At 42.0% G+C, this 22,636-nt stretch overlaps 1 protein-coding gene across 1 annotated transcript in view; it reads right to left on the bottom strand.

Moving 5' to 3' along the window:
• The window catches only part of LOC132300550 (dynamin-2A-like), a 47,522-nt gene that overhangs the window by 13,458 nt on the left and 11,428 nt on the right, over positions 1-22,636 (bottom strand). The window contains exons 8-12 of the mRNA XM_059797679.1: positions 22,107-22,254; positions 17,700-17,801; positions 17,469-17,588; positions 659-742; positions 345-472 (exon numbers count right to left, since the gene is read on the bottom strand). Of these exons, the coding sequence (XP_059653662.1) occupies positions 345-472; positions 659-742; positions 17,469-17,588; positions 17,700-17,801; positions 22,107-22,254 (582 nt within the window). The remainder of the gene's footprint in view (positions 1-344; positions 473-658; positions 743-17,468; positions 17,589-17,699; positions 17,802-22,106; positions 22,255-22,636) is intronic.

The following is a 22,636-nucleotide window of genomic DNA, read 5'->3' as shown; positions in this document are numbered from 1 at the left end:
AAAATATCCTTTGAAATTATACAAAGCAATCAAAAAATAAAATTTAAAAGAATATTAATAAAAACTTAAAAAAATTAGCTCTACAGAGCTGACACTCATTTCTTAAAATAAACTTTTAAATGAGGCAATTTTGTAATTACGAATCATCCAGTTAAAGCATAGTCAATATGATTGAAATGGAATGAAAGAAAGAACAACCATCTCCAGAAATAAAAAAATACAGTAACAGATTATGTATGTGTTTAGCAGTTCACAGAGTGCTCTCTGTTTTGTTACTGACTGGTACAATAAACAGACAACATCAGCAAAACTATCATTGGTCAATGTCCAAAAATTATGCATACCGCCTCTGCACCAAACGGATGAAATGTTGTGGGGGAACAAATGCACGCTCCATATCAACAAGGGCAACCACCATTTTCTTAGCTTCATTCTTAAAACCATCCAGTGCATCAGTTGCAATTGCCACAACCTAGTTATTTTATACAAATATCAAGTATGAGCAAAGCATGAAAAAAGAAATGATAGGTAAGGTATCATTAAAAACACGCTCCAAGAGGAGCGCCCCCAAATACAAAAACAAAAAACCCAATTACAAATTCACAAAAAATGTATATGTCAACCCATAGAAGAATGTATAGCTGCAAGGAATAGCTACCTCTCTCTTAAAAGGAGGATATCGACCAAGTCCAGGTGTAGCATTTGCAGCCGCTGAAACTATATCCAGAAGTACACGGTGAACCTATTTGCAAGTTACATCAAAAACTCGTTAAGGTAGAGAAGAAGAAACAAAAAAGAAAAAAAATACGAAGGTAATATCTAACAGGACTTCATGCGGTGCATTTATGCTAGTCGATCGGAACGTTGATTCAACAACAGTAGATATCGATCGATCAAGGCTTGCCCAGTATACGTCAATTGAACGGTCAATCGATCGAGCAAGTTAAAAAGTTGAAATGACAAAACACGACTCGTTATCTTTTCACCTTCTAACCCCTACCAAACCCTATTCACTCCTATTTAGTGTAGGATTAGGACCATAAACATCTATTAATGGGGTTGAATCCTGTCAAAATTGAAGAGAAATAGAAAATGAACACAAGGATATACATGGTTCAGACAATAGGGCTTACATCCACGGCATACAAAGCCCAAAGGGCTACATATTTTTATTATGCTCTCTTGATTTTTTTATACAATGATCACCTCTATTCATAGGTGAAAACCGTGAAATGAGAAAGACTTATAGCTAGAGAATAGAAAATACTTGCTCTACAAGTATTCTTGATTTACAAGTATTTATATTAAAGGAATTCAAGAGAAAGTAAAATAAAAATATGGTAACAAATCTCATAGCAACATTCTGTCAAGGAGTAATTTAATTCAGGGTTCCTATAATAATATTCTCCAACAAATCCCAACTTTCCACTCACACCCAACTTCATACCCTTCCTTGCCCTCCAAGTGCTTTCGCTCTCCAGCCCTCTTGTTTTCTCTCTCTAAACTTCTAAGCCACTCTCTTCAACTTCTTCACACAACAATGGCTTTCTTCATGTGGAGCTTACCAATTCTAGTTCTTATGGCATGTCCAAGTACTTCCGTAGTGCTTCCAAACGCCCAAGGAAGAAGAAATCTCCAAATCGTCCTACAAAAGAAAGGCCTAAATATGCATCCATGATGGACAAATACCATCTTCTTAAAAACCATAAACATGAGAGATACAACACCATCTTACTTATCCACATAGAAAAAAGGAGAGATACAAACCAATCTTCAAAGGGCGTTCTCTCATTCTTGATAGTAATGTCAAACTAGAAGATTTCAAGCCATATGGAGTTGATACCATGATAAGGTCTAGGCAAAGGTCGTTCCCTATAACAAGTAGCGGTCTTCCGTTCATCACACCAGTTCAAGTGTAGTTCGACCTTGTCAACAACACATTCAAATCGTCATACAACCGTGTTTTGTTTTCAAGATCACTTCTTCGAATATTGAGACTATGACTGGAACACCTCATCTGGAAGGTGGATTGTGTAATGACCCACTCCAACACATGGTATGATATTGTCCACTTTGGACCCGAGCCCGCACGGTTTTGTTCTTGGGTTTTATCCCAATAAGCCTCATGCCATTTGGAGTGTACTAATTTTACACATATAGCACTTCCCCTTTCCACACCCAGGCGATGTCATTGTGCACCATAGCTTGACAGCGTGGTAGCCTGTTGGTGCCTCGCACCCGCCCAACTTCTTCACACAACAATGGCTTTCTTTATGTGGAACTTACCAATTCTAGTTCTTATGGCATGTCCAAGTACTTCCTGTAGTGCTTCCAAACGCCCAAGGAAGGAGAAATCTCTGAATTGTCCTACAAAAGAAAGGCCAATATATGCGTCCATGATGGACAAAGACCATCTTCTTAAAAACCATACACATGAGAGATACAACACCATCTTTATCCACATAGAAAAAAGGAGAGATACAACACCATCTTCAAAGGGCGTTCTCTCATTCTTGAAAGTAATGTCAAACTAGAAGATTTCAAGCCATATGGAGTTGATACCATCAGAAGGTCTAGGCAAAGGTCGTTCCCTATAACGAGTAGTGGTCTTCCGTTCATCACACCGGTTCAAGTGTAGTTCGACCTTGTCAACAACACATTCAAATCGTCATACAACCGTGTTTTGTTTTCAAGATCACTTCTTCGAATATTGAGACTATGACTGGTGCACCTCATCTGGAAGGTGGATTGTGTAATGACCCACTCCAGCACATGGTATAATATTGTCCGCTTTGGACCCGAGCCCACACGGTTTTGTTCTTGGGTTTTCTCCCAAAAGGCCACGTGCCATTTGGAGTGTACCAATCTTACACATATAGCACTTTCCCTTTCCACACCCAGGCAATGTCATTGTGCACCCGTAGCCTGCCAGCATGGTAGCCTGTTGGTGCCTCGCACCCACCCACACACACCCGCCCACAAAGTTGCCACATATTGGTTCTACCATTCAAAAAAGAATATTGTGTTCCTATATCTAACCTCAACAAAATCAAATGTGCATCACAAATTCTTGATCTAGCATGATTCATGGAAACGAACCTCAAGCCTCAATTTTAAGTTTTAACAAGATCTTGGAATCCAATCTCGAGCCTAGGACCACGTGGAGTTGTCACACCAACATGTAGAATTTTTCTACTACATGAGTGAAGTGTTGTTAAAGGCGCGCCTAGGCTTAAGGTGCAGGTCTAGCGTCTGTTGTCATCCCGGGAGCACTGATGTTTACTAGGCGTGCGCCTTGGTTGCGCCTCATCCTATCTAGGCACGCCTCACTGTTTTTTTTTTAAATGATTATTCTATTTCTTAAGCCAAAAAGGGTACTTTTGCCAACTTAATAACTAAATAAGAAAGCCTAAGCATATGAGAGAAGGAACTTTTGTTCAAAAGAATAAACAAATAAGAAAGCTCAAGAGTTAAAGTGTCAACCGAACATAGAAAGAGTGAAACTGTGAGACCAACGACTAAGCCCTAGTTGCAGAGGCGAACGACGAAGCCATGTCAGTTCTTTCTTCTTCTTCTCTCTCTTCTCCACTACTCCTCTCTTGTCATCTTTGTTTACTTCTCTCTCTTTATCTAGTTCTCTTCTCTCTCTGTTCTTTAAAGTTTCAATTGTGCGCCTCACTTCATTCAGGTGCGCGCCTCGCTGTGGACCTAGGCTCCAAAGGACCTCTAGTGCCTTAGTGTGCCTTGAGCCTTTAATAACACTGTATGAGTGTGAATAGTGGGATTGACCTCCCCGTATTAATTGCTAGACATATGATCCTCACCAGATCAAACAATAGCAAGAGAAAAGCCTTACTGTTTCCCCAACTCATTTGTTGCATTTACGAGACCACTTTTGGAGTCACTTTTGACTTTCAAAAAAAGATGGCAAAGGGAAAAGGTATTTTAGGAAAGACATCCTTACAATGGGTTGTCATTCTTCTCACTTCAGCATTGTGTCATAAGCAAATGATATACAACTCTAGCAATGAAGAAGAGGAGGAAGCTCAAGGTGATGGCAATGATGAAGAAGAAGAGGAAGCTCAGAAACCACAAGTGGCACTTCCAAACGCTCCCTATATTACACATGAAGACTTGCATAATCTGGAGCAACCTCTACAAGGCCTTTACTTGCACCATGCCGATCAACAACGAGTCATCTCGAGCATGTGCATAATCGCCTAGATAATATGGAGACTCGCATAACCACTATTGAGTCACCTAGATCATATGGAGACTCGCATAACCACAATTGAGGACTTAATTCGAAGTTCTCAAAGTGGTGTTGGAGGAAGTGGTGGTGCTCGTGGGGATGCATAATATTCTTATTATGTTTTTATTTTCTATGTGGATCTACCTATTAGTTTTCTACTTCTTATTATGGTTTTAGATGTAATTAATGTCTTAAACACATTCCTCCAACAATTTTGTATACGTCAATAGGACTTAGTTGGAGTATTTTTCTTTTTATCGGCATTGATTAATGTTCCTAGTGAATTATAAAGTTTATTATATTGTGTTCTTCAATTATATTTCTCTTTGTTTATTTATTTATTTTTGTCAATTTTGTGACAAAAAGGGTGGAATCAATGGAGACATCATAGAGAACTCATACATGTTCACTGACACACGTTTGAATGCTTATTTGCTTTATCAGATTACTTGCTTCAAATGTTCATTGATTTATTTATAATCAGGCATAAATCAAGGGGTAAGCAAATGGGATAGTTTTTATTTTTTATTTTTTAGGGTTAATTTCAGTGGCACCCCTTGAGGTTTGGACAAATCTCACATCGAAAATTACTATCAATCACGTTACAAACGTTTGTTCCGTCTTTCATTCACACCCCAACTGTTTCCTGCACATGGTGTCAGAGCTCTGATACCATGTAAAATGACTTAAATACCCTTTGACTTTGTCAAAAGAACTCTTTAACCCTAAAGAATTAGATAAAAGACTAAAATATCCTTAAATACTTTCCAAATTTACAATTATATTAATCATATTCCATTTGTTTTGGGTGTGACGGACGATAGTGGTGATTGAGGATGGGGAAGGATTCGGAGAAGGAGGAGCAGTGACCGGCAGGGAAGGTGGAGATGAGATGCTGGACACGTGGGTTGTTGGTGGAAGGCCACGTGTGGTTGCATACGTCCGTCAGAGTTTTTGTTCGGTGGAGAGGGCATGTACCGTGAATGATGTGTAGCCAGCGCCGGATTAGAGCTCCAATTGGTGGAAGAATTACGAGTGTCGGTGGAAGGCAGAGCAGCTTCACCAATGTATTCCAGCAAACGAATCCCCAACGACACCACTGCAATCCCAACCCCACAACTACCACATACAATATATTCAATCGAATGAACCACCACCACAACCTGTGATGCCACCGCCACCGCCACCTTCTCACCCCCAAACAACCATCTCCATCTCCACCCCACAACAACCACCACCAAAACCCCATAGCCGGCGGTGCCTTCGTGGTATTCCAGCAATGGCGGCAAGATCAGTCTCATCACGGAAGCAACGACAGCGAGATCAGTGCATTGTAGCAGTTGCATTGGTCTTGGCATGGCGGCAAAGAAAACTTTACCTCACCTATAGCCCTGTACGAGGGAATTAATTAATTACTCCGTAATTGTTTCTCATAACTAGCTTTACTGATCATAGCTATGGAGAATGATTTTATTGTGCAAACCTAAGGTTTTTTTTTGTGGCTTGGTGATTAGTGGCGGCGGCGGCTGTGATAGAAGCTGAAGAAGAAAATCAGGTTTGAGAAAGAGAGGATGACGAGGACAATTTCATCCTTTCAAATTGCTGATATTTTGAAATTAAAAAGCATTAAAAAAAAATGGGGTTAAAATGGTCATTTCGCACATTTTTAACAGTGTCAATGACGGAAATGTAAAATTGGACTTAAGTGATAGGAGTAGTATTTTTCGAAGGGTGTTTCTATGTGATATTTGTCCAAACCTGAGGGGGTGTCAGTGAAATTTAGCCTATTTTTTATTTTTATGTTGGTTTATATTTTTGCTTAACACATTGATATGATACAATTATAGTTTCATGTATGTTTTGCAGCTTATATTAGTGTTTGAAGTTTTAGAAACACCAAATGAGATTATTGAGATATTTTTTATTTATTAACTGATGTATAATTCAGCCTCTTTTTTGTTTTTTCACGACATTGCCAAAAGGGGAGATTGTTAGGTCAACAAAACTGGAATTTGTAACTTTTGGTTTTGATTTCTAGTTTTGATTAAAAATTTCAAAATTTAGTTTTACTTGCTACCTCTTGCTCATGGTTCAAAGAAGAAATTTAAGCTACACACAAGGGTAATTGCATAAACTTCTACCACAGAAGGTAATATAGCACTTGGATGCATTAGCCAAATTAGGGTTCATGCATACGTGTAGTAAGATTTCTATTGATTACATTATTTGATCTGGTTTGATTCCCAAAATTGTTTCGGAAACTTTCTATATTTTAAATTTTCCGAGGATAGAACGGCAGTATACTTCGATCAATCAAACACTCGATCAAAAGCCAATGGAGTTTATTCGATTGATCGAGGAGAAATGCAGAAACTCAGTTTCCTTTTCAAATTAAAACACTACAAACCACTCTCTATACACCTCTACTTTGCCTATATAGATGACTCCTACGCAGAATACTACACATATAACACAACTAGAATACTATTGACAGAGCATATAGAGACAGTTTATTTGTTGACGAGCAGATCATGTTCCTGGAGACTCGAGGAGAGTTTGGTTGATTGATATAGTTCAGGAGGGAACTAGGGTTTTGAAAACTGTAACTTAGGTGAGGACACCGAAATGACCCGGGTTTGGTGTGATCCGCATTGCAGAGGACGGGTCGGGTGTGGACAAACGGGATAGAGCAAGTTCGCACGGTATGGGCCCAGGTCCATAAAGTCATTTCAGAAGCCCATGTTAAAATGAGGGAAGTTGAGTCCAGGCAAAGGGAAGTAGATAAGGCCCAGGCCAAAGGAGGTTGTAACCGTCTATAAATAAGGGAAATCGAGAGGGAAAAAGGCAATTGGAGTGAAGAAGTTCTCTCTCTGTAAAAGGGGAAATTCTTTGTACTTTCAATTGGCACCGTCTGTGGGAAGAACAGGAAGGATTGATTGGTATCATTCCAGATCGGAACTATTCAACGCATTCTGCGAGGAAGACGATTCATCTGTGAAAGCTGAATCAACATTGCTAATAATACGATCTGTCTTGACGAGTCCAGGCTCCGGTTGATTTCGGAAAATTGGCGTCCGATCCAAGCAGATCAGATCCGTGCTTGATCCGGCGAACTGCGCGATTGCGATCTGTTGTGATTACTGAATCCGGCCGGTAATGGACTGAATTCAGCAAGTGTAAGTTCAGATCTGGTGTGCGCGCGTTAGCAGAACTCCGATTTGGTCAAGAAGTCTGCAGTTGATGACTTTGCTCCGATCTGGAATGATGATCGGAGAGGCGAACTCAAATCCTTTGGAGAACGGCCAGCAGACAAAGCTCGATGAGCTAATGAACATGATCGATGCTTTGAGGAAAGAAAATGCAGAGCTACGAGCTGGAATGGAGCATCGTGAGGCTCCTGCAATTCCGAGGCCACCTCCTGAAGGAGAGGGAGCTTTACCGTCCGAAGCTGATCGTCAAGGTGATCCAGAAGATGTCAATCGTGGTGGTCCACGTCGTGATGAAGTTATAATCGGTAATCTGCCTTCGAATGTCAGCCGAGTAGAGGATCGAGAAGGATCTGTTCGTCTGGAACCGCATCACAAACGGATTATAAGGGAGGAAGCACCGGCATATGAACATAGGATTGCGTCACCATGGCGGAGTGAATTTGCGGAGGACAGGTCGTTCGATCCGCCATACCGACCTTCATTAGCGACAGTTGATTACCATAGCTCAGAAAGAAGATCTGCCGATCGGGGATTTCCGTCACGGTTTCAAGGGAAAATGAAGCATTGCGTTCATCAGCAAGGACGGTCGCATCGCCGTTCACTGATGAAATTATGAACGCGCCGAATCCGAAGAAGTTTTCCATGCCGATCTTCATTCTGTTTGACGGAACAACCGATCCGGTCGATCACATATACCATATTCAGTTGAAAATGGCTTTGAATACTAATAATGATCCTTTGATGTGCAAATGTTTCCCTACGAGCTTGGCTGGACCAGCTCTCAATTGGTTCAAGAATCTGGCTCAGGGCTCAATCGCCAGTTTCCAGGACTCATGCGATAAGTTCATAAGCCAGTACTACGGGAATAAACGTCCGGCTAAGGATGTATCGAGCCTTTTCACAATGAAGCAGCATGAGGATGAATGGCTCTAAGCTTTTCTCACCCGGTTCAACCTCGTTAAAAGCATGGTAATGGAGTGTCACCCGTCAACAGCAGTCCAAGCATTTAAACTCGCAATGAACCGGGGGACGCCGTTCCACACCAGCTTGGTGGTTAATACACCAAAGACAATGGACGAGCTGAACGAGAGAGCTGACGGTTTTGTTCGTCTTGAGGAGGAAGAAGCAGCTAATTCAAGGAAGACGTCAATTATTTCGACGGAGGAGAAGTCCAAAGCCAAGATCCGGCAAAAACAAGCTCTACCGCAACGTCACCCCTCATGGAAGGCGGAGAAGAGGCCTAGGGAGGAGGAATCAGTCACTCCACTCAGAGTCACCTTAGCAAGGCTATATCAGGAGAACAAAGATAAGTTTCGTCCTCCTCTGCCAATCAGGCAACCTCTTGAACAGAGGGATCAGACTAAACATTGTGCTTTCCATAGTGATTTTGGGCATCAGACTAACGAATGCAGGAACCTAAGGAGGCAGGTAGAGATGCTAATCGCAAAGGGGGAATTTGCAAGCTATGTTCAAGGTCCGGCGCAAGAGCATAATCGCCCGACTGAGCAAATCAAGCGAAACCAGAGGCCGAACCAACACAACTCTCAGCCCGTCCGGATTATAAACGCAATTCATGGCCGGCCTGAACAAACGACGGAGTCAGAAGAGTTGCTCAGAACGAGGTTACGCCAGGCCCAGCTGAAAAGAAGAATTGGCAGTGTGCATGCTTTGCACCAGCAGAACGCGTCCACATCGATAAAGTTTGATAAAATGGACCTGCTACGCGTTCAGATTCCTCATGAAGACCCACTAGTCGTCGGTCTGACGGTTGCAGAATGCCTGGTTCGGAGAGTTCTGATTGATCCAGGAAGTAGTGCGAATGTCATGCCCAGGGTGACGTTCGACCGACTGGAGATTGAACCCGAAAAACTCAAACCCACAGGAAATCCGTTGCTCGGATTTGATGGGAAGCGAGTGGAACCCATTGGAATGGTGGAATTGACATTACAAGCCGCTGAGCGAGTTTTAACTGAAAGTTTTGTGGTCGTGGAAATTCATCCATCCTACAACCTCTTGATGGGCAGAGGATGGATTCACAGAATTCAGGGCGTCCCGTCAACCTTGCATCAAGTGATGCGATGTTTGGGTCCGGATGGGACCAAGGTAATAGATATACACAGGGACCAGGTTGCGGCTAAAGAATGTTATTCAATAACTTTGAAATCTGCTGGAAAGGGAAAAAATCCCATCCGTGCAGCCAGTCCAAAATAGCAATTACATAACCCTCCTCCCAGCAAGGATAGGGAGGAGGAGCCACCAGTTCTGACCACAGAACCCCTTCATGAAGTGAAGATTGACCATGAGAAACCAGACCGAACAACAAGGGTGGGAACCAGACTCACTGAAGAAGAGAGACTAAAGTTGACTAATTTCTTGATTCAGAATGCGGATGTATTCGCATGGAGCCATTCAGATATGCCAGGGATAAATCCTGCTGTATCCTGCCATTACCTCAATGTGGATCCGAATGCAAAGCCAGTGAAGCAGAAGCAAAGAAGATTTGCTCCAGAACGAAATCAAATTATAGCTGAGGAGGTTGATCGGCTGTTTGAAGCCAGATTCATCAGAGAAGTTCAGTACCCGGCGTGGCTCTCTAACGTTGTTGTAGTGCAGAAGAAGAATGGGAAATGGAGAGTATGCATCGACTTCACTAACCTGAATAAAGCCTGCCCAAAAGATAGTTTCCCATTGCCCAGGATCGATCAAATGGTAGATGCCACCACAGGATATGAGCGGTTAACCTTCCTGGATGCTTATTCCGGTTATAATCAAATTCCTATGGACCCAGTTGATGAAGAGAAAACTTCATTTGTTACTGAACGAGGACTTATTGCTACAAAGTCATGCCATTGGGATTAAAAAACGCTGGAGCTACTTATCAGAGGCTGATCAGCAAGATTTTTAAGGGCCAAATGGGAAGCACTGTCGAGGCTTATATTGATGATATGGTGGTCAAGAGTAAGAAGAAGAGCGATCATTTAGCGCACCTGCAAGATGTGTTCGGTGTGTTGCGCCAGTATGGGATGAAGCTTAATCCGGCCAAATGTTCATTCGGCGTAAGCTCCGGTCAATTCCTGAGACATGTGGTCAATCATAGAGGAATTGAGGTCAGCCCAGCGCAGGTAGAAGCCTTGATCAGAAATGCAGAGCCAAAGACAATTAAGGAGGTGCAGGCACTCACAGGCCGGATAGCTGCACTGAGCCGATTTATTTCCAAGCTTTCGGACCGCTGTAAACCTTTCTTTGATACAATTCGAGGGCACGGAAGACAAACCTGGAGGAATGAGCAACGGCAGGCGCTAACCAGCCTGAAGGAGTACATGCGTAATCCTCCGGTTCTGTCTGCTCCAGAACCGAATGAGAAACTCTTTCTATATCTCGGGGTATCCAGTATAACAACTAGCGTCGTTCTGATCCGTTGCAAAAAGGGCAAGCAGTTCCCGATGTTTTATGTTAGCAAAACAATGTCTGAACCGGAAAAAAGGTACTCTAGGGCCGAACGAATGATCTTGTCGCTGGTCAATGCGAAAAGGAAGCTTAGACATTATTTTGAATCCCATCCAATCGTCGTTTTAACAACTTTCCCTTTGAGAATGATCTTGCACAAACCGGACCTATCGGGGAGAATGACCAAGTGGGCCATTGAATTGAGTTCATTTGATATCACATACGAGCCCAGGACGGCAATCATAGGTCAAGTGGTGGCGGATTTCCTACTTGACTGTGATGCTGAAGATGTTGTGGAGGATTACAATTGTTCCTGGTGGAAGCTCTTCGTGGACGGCTCCTCGAATCAAATGGGGGCCAGGATTGGAGTTCAATTGCAAACACCAGAAGGAACCACACTGAGCCAAGCGATAAGACTAGAGTTCAACGCAACCAACAATGAGGCAGAATACGAGGCATTGATAGCTGGGCTGAAGTTGGCTAAAGAACTGAAGATCAAGAATCTGATTGCTTATAGTGATTCACAACTAGTCATTCGACAAGTCAATGGGGACTATGGGGCCAAGGATAAGACCATGGAAGCATACCGAACTGCGGTTCTGCGTGAGGCGAAAGCCTTTGATCAGATCAAGTTTATCCAATTGCCGAGAGAGTGTAACGAAGATGCTGACCGCTTGGCTTGTAGTGCATCCAGTTCTGGAGATACTTTAGCTAGGGTCATCCCGGTCGACATACTGATCCAACCTTCCATTTTTGAAGAGCTGCCTAATCCGAGCACTCAACATGTTAATGTTATACCATATGAGCCGAGATGGATTGATCGAATCGCGGCTTACATACGTAATGGTGCACTCCCCGAGCGTAAAGACGAGGCAAGAAAAATTAGGTCCAACACGGCAAAGTATGCCATTGTGCATGATCAGTTGTATAGACACTCCTTCTCGGGTCTATATTTGAAGTGTGCTACCCCTGCAGAAGCTAGACAGATTATGCGAACCATTCACGAGGGAGTATGCGGAAAACATTCGGGAGGAAGATCTTTAGCACACAAAGCAATGATACAGGGGTACTTCTGGCCAAACATGGCACGAGATGCAGAGGAATTCTCTAGAAGATGCGATAAATGCCAGAGGTTCGGGTCATTGATACATCAACCACCTAAAGACCTGCACGTAATGGCCACCCCATGGCCTTTCGCGCAGTGGGGGACGGACGTGGTTGGCCCTTTGCCGACTGCAAGATCGCAGAATAAGTACGTTCTGCTAGCTACTGATTACTTCACCAAATGAGTAGAAGCAGAGCCGTACCCCAGTGTCACCCAAACTCACGTAAGGCGCTTCATCTGGAATAATATTATCTGTCGTTTTGGCGTACCAAGGTCAATCGTGATGGAAAATGGAACCAACCTCGATAGCAAGGAAGTGAAAGAGCTGCTGGAAGAATATGGAATCAACCAGAAGTTAGCAACAGTCAGTCATCCCCAGGCTAATGATCAAGCCGAAATCACAAACAGGACAATATTTGCTTGTATTAAGAAAAAGCTGGAGAATGAAAAAGGCAAATGGTTAGATGAGCTACCGAACGTCTTGTGGGCTTACAGAACAACCCCAAGACGGCCAACTGGAGAGAGCCCATTCGCCATGACCTATGGCACCGAGACGGTGATACCAGTCGAGCATTTGGTTCCAACTGTAAGGAGCTTGGCGTGGGATCAAGAGCAGAATGACAGAATGCTGAGGTTCAATCTTGATTTGCTGGAGGAAAAAAGGGATGCGGCTGCAGTGAGGCTTGCCTCTTATCAACAGACGCTTGTGAATAGCCATAACAAGAAGGTGAGGCACAGGGGTTTCGCTATTGGCGATCTGGTTCTGAAAAGGAAGGTGGGAATAGTCAAAAAGATGTTCTCCCCATGGGAAGGTCCATACAGAATAGCAGAGGTCATAGGGAAGGGGGCATACGTCCTAAAAACTATGACAGGAAGGGTGGTCAATAAGCCATGGAATGCTACGTCTCTGAAAAGGTACTACCAGTAAAAGTAGAGTTTAATTTCAAGCAATATGTACGCTCTAAATTGCATGTTTGCAAGTGTACGAAATTTCCAAGCTTTATAAAAAATCTCCTTTGTTAAAAATTTAATTTACACTCTTCCCATTCAGCAAAGTTAGTGGCAGCTGGCACTTAAAGCCGAACGCCAAACACTTGCTCAAAAAATAAAGCCAAGTGGCAAGAGGCGTTCAAGCCGAGCGCCAGGCATTCAGCAAGTTATTGGCAGCTGGTACTTAAAGCCGAACGCCAAACATTTGCTCAAAAAAAAAAAAACCAAGTGGCAAGAGGCGTTCAAGCCGAGCGCCAGGCATTCAGCAAGCTAGTGGCAGCTGGCACTTAAAGCCGAACGCTAAACACTTGCTCAAAAAATAAAGCCAAGTGGCAAGAGGCGTTCAAGCCGAGCGCCAGGCATTCAGCAAGCTAGTGGCAGCTGGCACTTAAAGCCGAACGCCAAACACTTGCTCAAAAATAAAGCCAAGTGGCAAGAGGCGTTCAAGCCGAGCGCCAGGCATTCAGCAAAGTTAGTGGCAGCTGGCACTTAAAGCCGAACGCCAAACACTTGCTCAAAAATGAGTAAGAAAAGGATAGAATGGTGAGATGGCCGAACGTTAACCACTTGTGAAAGTACACTGCAAAGCTGAAAATAGAAAACTCAAAGGAGGAAAGTGATGCTGAGCAAAAGCATTATCATTCATTACCAAAAAGGCCCCAAGGTACATAGTACGATACATGCAGATTTTTTTTTTTTTTTAAAAAAAAAAGCTGCTACTGGGTGTCAGTTTTGATGATCTTCTCCAGCCTGCAACCTGTCATTCTCACCACCATCTTCCTCTGGACCATTGAGATCTTTTCCATTCTCATCTGCCCTATCATCCTTAGAAGGGGAGTCAAAATGAATCACCCCCACGGCAGGCATAGGTCTGTCGGCAGTAACTGAGGAGGAGGGCACAATGGTAGAAAGGGGAAGAATATTCAGGGGATGAAAGGGTGGGACAATTCCTGAGGATGTGACCTCTATGCACTCAATAAAAATATTTTCAGCCGGGTCGCATGGTGGATTTTGATAATTATTTGGGGGGTGGATGTCCAGAGAAGCATCCAGTTCATCAGGACCAGCACAAGAGCTTGATTCACCTTCAGGGGGAGAACGGTCAACAAAACCGTCTCTGTACCCTTCAGCATACCGGATGGCACTGGTCCTGGTAAAGCGAGCAAGGAGAGCTTTCATACCCCCTTCAACTCTGCCAATCATGTTCATCAGGGAAGACCGTTCGTTTAGGAGTTTTTCCTGGGAGTTCACATGAGACAACCGTTCAGCAATGAATGAGCGCTGAAGGTCTCCCTTTTCGGCTTTGAGAGAGTCCCTTTCTGTCAGAGCCACACTCTTCTCAGTTTTCAGGATATCAACCTCATCGTGAAGAGAATCCCGTTCGGTCTTCAGGGAATCCCGTTCAACTCTGAGGGAATCCCTCTCGTTTGCCAGACCGTCTCTCTCTGCCTTTAAGTCAGCAACTCCCTTCTCTGACTCCCTAAGCTTAGACTCCAGCTCAGCAACTCTAGCCTCAAGAAGATTCTCTGCTTCAACAGACCTTTTAAGGCCCACAGAGAGGGATTTAAGCTTTTTGTTCAGAGTTTCAATTGTTTTTTGAAAAGTGAAAACCCCGAATAAAGTCTGCATGAAGAAAAAGAAATTCAGGTCAGACTAACTACTAAGGAGTCATAACAGAAAAGGAACACATTTCAGTAGAAAGAAGAGTCACCTCCATAGCAGCGGTTGGGAACCGTTGGAACATCTGACCAAAGGATAGCTTGTTCTGGATTTCAAGGTCTTTGGGGGTCCAGAAACCCTTGTAGAAAGCAAATGAGGTGAGAGGATCCTTGTATATTGAGTCAGTGGGGCCAATGGTTGATCCATCTTCACGGCTGAACAAAGGTTGCCATGGAAGAACGGATGGAATTGGACCAGAGGTTCTGGCCGACTCGCCTTCAGGAATGAAGAACCGAGCAGGGGGCGATGGTTCAGTAACCCTGAAGGAAGCCGTCCTGATCCTTTGGGTCGGTGGGATATCACTCTGATCATGACCGCCCTCAGGCATTGGCCTTTTTCCTAAACTCTTTTCTGACAGACCAGCATTAGCTGGCCCCCCATTGTCTTCAGAATTTCCAGCATCCTGAGTGCTCTCTGAGGAAGTGTCGGACGAGATGTTTGAAGGCATAATGACGGGGGCAGCAGGACGAATCTAAGCAGTATGGCCCACAATAGGGTTCTCAGCATGGGTGAGCTCAGAGGGCGCATCAGCAGAACGGTTTGAGACTTGAATCACAGCTGGGGCAATCGCAACTTGCTCTAGGGCAGAGACAGCAAGGAAAGATGACGTGGGAGCAGGTGTAGGTGATGATGATGTGATAGCAGGAGCGCTAGAAGGGGTGGGAGCAGGACGCCTCCTCCTGCTCAACGATGGGATCTGAATGTTCTCCATTGTAGACCCTAAAAGAGAGATGTCAGAGAGATTATCAGATGTAAGCAAATCAATAGCTTAAGGGACATCGTTCGGCACACTTTCTTGCAAGGTATCTAGCCTAGCCCTGCAAACGCTATAAACTATTTCATCATGGGGAATTTGAAGGCATCTACAAAAAAAAGTGCAAAAACGGGGAAAACAACTTTCACAGTGGCATTCGGTAGGATGTGTTTTCAGCTTTTTGTAGTAAGAGATAGAACATGCTCCAAAAGAAGAAGGGACAGTGAAGGATTGGCCGAGCGGAGTCTGCCAATTCCCACCAACCACGATTAAATTTCGTCTCCAACCTTTCTCAAATAGGTTTTTATCATAACAGATCGACTGTTTGTCAATAGGAAAGAAGTGATAGTACAAATCATTTTGTGAAATCTTGTTAATCCGATAGCAGAGGAGAAGGTCAATAATGTCAAGATTGAGACCCCTATCACGATTCAAGAGTAGGAGGACTGAAATTACCCTAAGAAAGTTTGGGTTAACTTGTAGGGGGCAGAGCCCCAATTTGTTGAAAGCATAACAAAAGAACGGGTGTAGGGGGAACCTAATGATGTTCAAGTGAACGGCGGAGAATAAAACTTCCCCAGGAAGAAGACCCTCACCAGATCTCTCGTCTAAGTTTATTGGGTAGACTCTGAGAGAAACGTCGCGAGGAATGTGATTCTTGGATCGAATGGCGTTCAGGTTAGGAAAAGCCATAAATAAGGGAAAGAGTCCTAGGCAGTAAAGGCGTTTTTTAAAGGGAGATTTTAAAAAAAAAAACTAACCTTGAAAGTTTGTGATGAACTCAGCAACGGCACAGTAGCTGAAAATCGAAAAGGAAGGACTTGTCGGAGAAATTGAAAAGGATCGCCGGAATGTGCAGGAAAGCAACAGAGAGTAGAAGCGAGAGGTAAGAGGAAGGATGAAGGTTGAAAGACCAGAATTTATAAAGAGGAGAAGTAAACATGGAACTCAAAAGGTTAAGGCAAAAAGTGGCGCTGCAGATCTCGAAACTTGGGTTTTTGTGCCAGCCGTTCGATTCCTCGAGTCATTGCTCCAAGCCGTCAAACCAAGATCATGTCCTTTCAATAATCTCACCCTCATTAATGAGGAAAGAGATTATTGGGGGCAAATGAGGACACCGAAATGACCCGGGTTTGGTGTGATCCGCATTGCAGAGGACGGGTGTGGACAAACGAGATGGAGCAAGTTCGCGGGTATGGGCCCAGGTCCATAAAGTCATTTCAGAAGCCCATGTTAAAATGAGGGAAGTTGAGTCCAGGCAAAGGGAAGTAGATAAGGCCCAGGCCAAAGGAGGTTGTAACCGTCTATAAATAAGGGAAATCGAGAGGGAAAAAGACAATTGGAGTGAAGAAGTTCTCTCTCCGTAAAAGGGGAAATTCTTTGTACTTTCATTAGGTTTTAAATCTCTGTCTTGGATTTGGTTTGCCTGGACTAAGTCTCGTAGTTGTCCTGATTGGTTTTCCATGTTACAATCTGTGTACATTGTTTTACTGCTTTAATTGTTTATTGCATGTTTGGATGATCAATTGAGTAGATTTAAATTTCTGTTATAATTTGAATATTGATGAAAATAAAAAAGTAGTGAAAATTTGGTAATCCAACCAACAAGACCTATTCACCCCCCCCCCCCCTTCTTCTCTCTCTCGGACTAGATCACGGACCTTGCACGACTCTCTATCATAGCCTCGGGTTCCGGTCCAGCGAACTTTCAAAGCTCTACGTGGAGCAAAAACTTCTAGAGAAAAAAATGGGAAAATCAAAAGTTCACGACCATTAATAATAAAATACGCACAAATCGATAAGGGTCCAAACTTCCATGCTCAAAAAACAAATGAAAGTAGGGGATAGAACTTCCAAAAGCACTAATAAAAATAAAAAAAATAGAAGTTCCAAAAGCATCCAAAGAACAAAAAAAATGCAAGGTTTAAACAAACACACACACACACACACACACAAGAAAAAAAGAATTAAGAATGTATTATTTAGTTTTACCTCATCAACACAGAGGCGTGAAGGTTCTTTTGCCAGCTCAAGAACACCTTTTATTAAAGACCTCAGCCCTTTCTCTGGAGATATAAGATAAGGTTGATAACCATCTGCTTCTAGCACAATCTAATAACACTTAAGGAGTGTCATCATAAAAGCAAAGAACAACAAAGGAACAAATTTCAAATAAAGGACATCTATTCGAGCAATTGAGCTGCACTAAAAAAGATGGTATACCCTTTTGACATTGTTGATGTCAAAATGTCTGTCTAAGGGCAGTTGTTTGATCCTGTTAGGAAAGTTGCCCTCAAAACTCGCAACAACTTTCCAACCACCACCCTGCAATAAATATTTATAACAGCATGTCAGCAACTAAAAATGAGCAATTGAGCCAAAATCCATTTTCCATCTTACATAAAAGAACATAAACAACATTCAATGCTTGCCATTGCCTTAAGCCCTTCGTACGTTAACTTCAAACTTCAAAGAAAGAAGTGCAACACCTTCAAAATCATAACAGCACTGACACACAATTAATGGATCACACAGCCATATTATTGTATTGTGAAACAGGCAAACAGTTCCTGAACAACAGAATAAATTAAAGCACAACATGACTCTTTACAATTAGAAGTAATTAACATGAGCAAGGCCCCAATACACAGAAAGCTGAAGCGACCAGATCCAAGGCAAAAACAACCCCCAACCTCTCTTAGAAATAGATAAACACGTCTACAAACTCAGCAACAGTTTAATCCCCAAAGAAATAAGGATTTTTAAAACATTTCTTTAAACTTCAGAATAGAAAGTTGTCTTCCCACATCATTCCTTTCATTAGCACCACATCACAAGAAAGCGGCCCACTGCCAGTTCTCATGCACGCCATCTCTCAACAAATGTCCACCACCTTACAAAGGTTAACCACTCATGAAGGATTGACCCAATGCCCTACAAGTGGAGAAAACATACCATACACCTCGAACTTGAACATAAGAAACTAAATGAATATATAAATAAAATTATGATAATGCAACTCGACCTCTTATTACATATATGATCTGTTATACTTGTTTCCCACCATTGTCCAAGCGGAAAAAGGCAACTTTGAGGGGTAGAGATGCATTGCCAGAGGGGACCATAAGTAAGAATGTAGGGATTGTTGTCTTTGGTAGTGATACTGCTATTAAAGAAGGTGATCTTGTCAAGCGCACTGGATCTATTGTGGATGTTCCTGCGGGAAAAGGCACTAATTTCCCTTTAAGGGTAGCAAGGTCCACAGAAGGTCGAGAAAAGAGAGTTTCAGTATATCAAAATGTAGGCTCGAGAGACCAACCTTCCTATCACCGGCTAGAGGAATATAAGGAGATGAATGGATTGCAGGATCAGATCTCACCGGAACAGCGGCTTCCGTCTCATTTCCTTACTTCTTCGTTCTTTCTAATTCATTCACTACAAAACTGGTTCTGAACGCCGCGAAAGGAATTCCTTCAAAGCGCTACTGCTGCGCAAGTGATCAAGGCGGCTTGTGCTTCTACAAAGCTTGTGAGGGCCTACGTTACGCTGCAAGTTTCCTGAAAGGATGCAAGTTTCCCAATTAGGGCCTTGTGGGATTTCATGCACTGGCTTTGATAAGGTTTGTTTATAGTTTGGATTGAAAATCAGCCGCAGGTTCGGCGTTAACCAAAACAGCTTTAAACAGAAAACTGCCAGGAACCTCCTTCCGAAATCCATCAAAGCTTATTGTTCTTAGCTCCAGTCACCCACCATTGAATAATCCAACACAAAAATTTCAAAGCTGCCAAGATCATTCGTCATGAACATCTGCATACTCTTGATGGATGCAAAATCCCCCTTAATCATCTCATGAGTTCCCCCTATACTGCATCTCTTTAAAGATCAAACAAATTTTGTATGATTAAACCTCCATCTTGTTTAGACTACAGTATTCCATCTGCCAAACACAGCACTAAATATCACATATCTTCACTTGTGCAAGCTGTGCACACTTCTTTTAGCGGATAAAACATGGAAGTAGCCTTTGCATATCGTTTTTCTAGTTTTTTTTTTTTTTTTTTTTTCCTAGTTGGTCATAGTTGTCAAAGGCGCCTCCAGGCGCCCTGTTGTTGCCTTGAGTACACTTAAGGCGGCTGAGTTATTTAAGGCGTGCACCTTTCCCACCAAGGCGCCAGGCTACAGGTGCGCTAAAGGCGCGCCTGCTTGAAAAAATCGCTTTTTACTTCTTCTTTTTTTTTTTTTTTTTTGGTTTTGTAACTTTGTTTATTGTTTATGTATAATAGAATATTATTATTTTATTAGTCAATATAATAGAATGCCTACAAGTTACAACATAAAAGACAAAAAAAAAAAAGAGAGAGAGAAGCAAAAAAGAAAAGGAAAGAAGAGTAGAAGACAGAGGCTCGCTGCGGCACTCAGACTCTCGGATCTGCGTCGGCGGCTCGGCCAGCAGGTAAGTTCTTCTCTCTCTTCTTCTTCTCTTCTTCTTCTCTCCTTCTTCTCTTCTTCTTCCCTCCTCCTTCTCTTCTTGGATCTGCTCAGATTTTTTTTTTCTTCTTTTCTTCTTCTTCTCCTCTTCTTTTTCTTCTTCTTCTCTCGAGTCTCGGCTCTCTCGAGAGTCTGGCAGATTTTTTTTTTTTATTTTTCTTCTTCTTTTTATTTATTTATTTATTATTATTTTTTTTTTTTCTCCAGTTTTATTCTTCTTTTTCTTCTGCTTTTTATTTTTTTATTTTATTTTTTTTTCTTGAGTTTTATTTCAATCTCAAATTCAAAAAATCTCAAATTTAATATGTCTAGTGTCTAGTGTTTAATACGTCACCTCTGGTTTTGGGTTCTTTCAGTGTCCGAGGGTTCTTTCAACTGTAGTAGTTTCTGACTGAAGTTCATAATGAAATTAGTTTTTTTTTTTTTTTTTGGGGAAAACTTGAGTTTGTTATTGTTGTAAACTGTAAAGAGGATGCAATTCTCTTGGATTTACATTTTTGTTTAACACATTTCAATTAGTACAAATAATTAATTATTACTTGCTTGGAGTATTGTCTATATTAATGGATGAATTGGATTGTATATGTTGTCTCAGTTTTGGATTGACCATGAGTTTAGGGATTGAGCCCGAGGTTGTAATAAGTCATGTCACTTAGTTGCTATAGCAATAAAAAAAATACTTAAAAAGAATTCATAATGTGTATTATCTATATTAAATATTAATGGATGAATAGGCTTGTATTGTCTGATTAACCATGAGTTTAGGGATTGAGCCCAAGGTATATTAATAAGTCCTGTCACATAGGTGGGTTTTGATTTTTTTTTTTCAACGTGTGCCTTGCTTCAGTCAAGCGTGCACCTCGCCTTGCGCCTTGCGCTTCAGGCTCTAGGAGGCATTTGCGCTTTTGTGTGCCTTGAGCCTTTAACAACTATGTAGTTGGTACTCACACACACCTGTCTCTTTTGAGACTTGAACCCCTGACCTCCCTTTGAAAAGTAAGAGGCTGATACCGCTAGACCACTGGCCCGTTGGTACAACTTTATAATACAAAACCAGTATGAACTTGATGCTCCGTTTGCTTGGAAGGATGGAAGGGAAAGAAGGAGAGATAGATGAGGCATCCCTAGGGAAGGGAAGATGCCTTCCTCACTTTTGGCTTGGTTGAAAGAAGGGATAGAAGAAAGGACGGATGCGGTGACAACTTTTTTGTGCTATAGGTTGGAAAGAAGGAAATGAGAGTTATTATATATTTTTTTACCAACATACCCTCATTATGCCTGAGATAATTTCAGTACGGTTTAACAAGTTATTTAGTAAATAACTAAAGGTTAAAATTGGTATTACCTTTGTTTGGGTTAATTATTCTTTCTTTCCCTCCTCTCTTCCACCCAATTTTGGATGGTAAAAAAGCAACAAGCCATCCCTCCTTGCTTCCTACCTCTTTTCCCATCCCTCCAACCAAGCATGAGAAGCATCATCCCTCCACACCCCCCCTCCCCCCCTCCATTCCTCCTCAATCCTTCCTTCCAACCAAACATAGCATAAAGGAAAACTCAATATATGTCTCGTGTATGCAAGCAGATTAAGAAGCAAGAACTCACAAAATCTCCATTGTCATGTAATAATCATGCAATCAAATCTGTCAAAATGTTACTGAATGCCTTATTCACATTATAAATGTAGAATTATCAGAGCTCCATCATTAAGATGTTAAGAAAAATTCAGCAAGCTAGGCACTACATGCACGACGCACAACCACCTTTTATCCAATGCTCACAACGCTGAAACAGGTTATAATTGTGTACATATTAATTGATTCGTTAGTTCTTGTAATATACAAAATTTATCACTTTGGGGAGAGTTGGAGGAAGATTTTAAAAATACCCGCCACTGAATCAACATACGGCAAATAAATAATAAAACCAGAGTGCAATAATTAGCAGTTTTTGGATATCAGCATAGGCAAAGAAATAATAAAACCAGAGTGCAATAATTATCAGCTTCTGAATATCAGCATTCTGGAGGTCATTGCTAGTCATAATGAACTATTAAAATTGTTCTTCATAATTTTTGTGATGATCTTCTTCATTAATTAAATATAAAACATGCATGAGTCTTATTTTTTCTTCTAAAGTTCTTACCTCACCAGTCATAATGTGTTGGAGAAATTTATCCTCAAATTCACGGCAAAGCTCCAAAGCCAAAGCTCTTGTACCTTCAGCACTATTAACCATTTGTTCACCAAGCCTTACCAATTCATCCTGCACAATTTGAGACTTACCCTGGAGCCTGGAGGAGTAGTGAAAAATTAAATGAATTAGAGTCTTAATGGAGGTATGTAGAAATCATGCATACAAGAACATTGAGAGCAGAACTCTATGGATAACTGAAACTATTGTTTAAAACAGGGACAAAATATCACTCTATCCTACGGAGAGAACAAAAGCCTACCATGAATGTACAGAAAACATGTTCTTCATGATGTGTTCTGCCTATAGTACACAACTGGCTAACTCAAACATCTGCAATGCTCATCTGCTAAAAGAAAAAGGGGGTAGGAGGAACAAAGAGTTTCCATCTTTTGTTAGGAAGGAAAGGGAAGGCGAAAAACGAGAGGAGAGTTTCCTTATGACCCTACCATTTCTTTTCTGCCCAAAAAGTAGACAGAAAA

Source organism: Cornus florida, unplaced genomic scaffold (genome assembly GCF_030987335.1).
Source record: "Cornus florida cultivar Cherokee Brave unplaced genomic scaffold, ASM3098733v1 CherokeeBrave_3.0.0_Hap2_Chr03, whole genome shotgun sequence".
In the NCBI taxonomy this organism is placed as follows: Eukaryota; Viridiplantae; Streptophyta; class Magnoliopsida; order Cornales; family Cornaceae; genus Cornus; species Cornus florida.
This window is presented reverse-complemented; position numbering and strand designations above follow the sequence as displayed.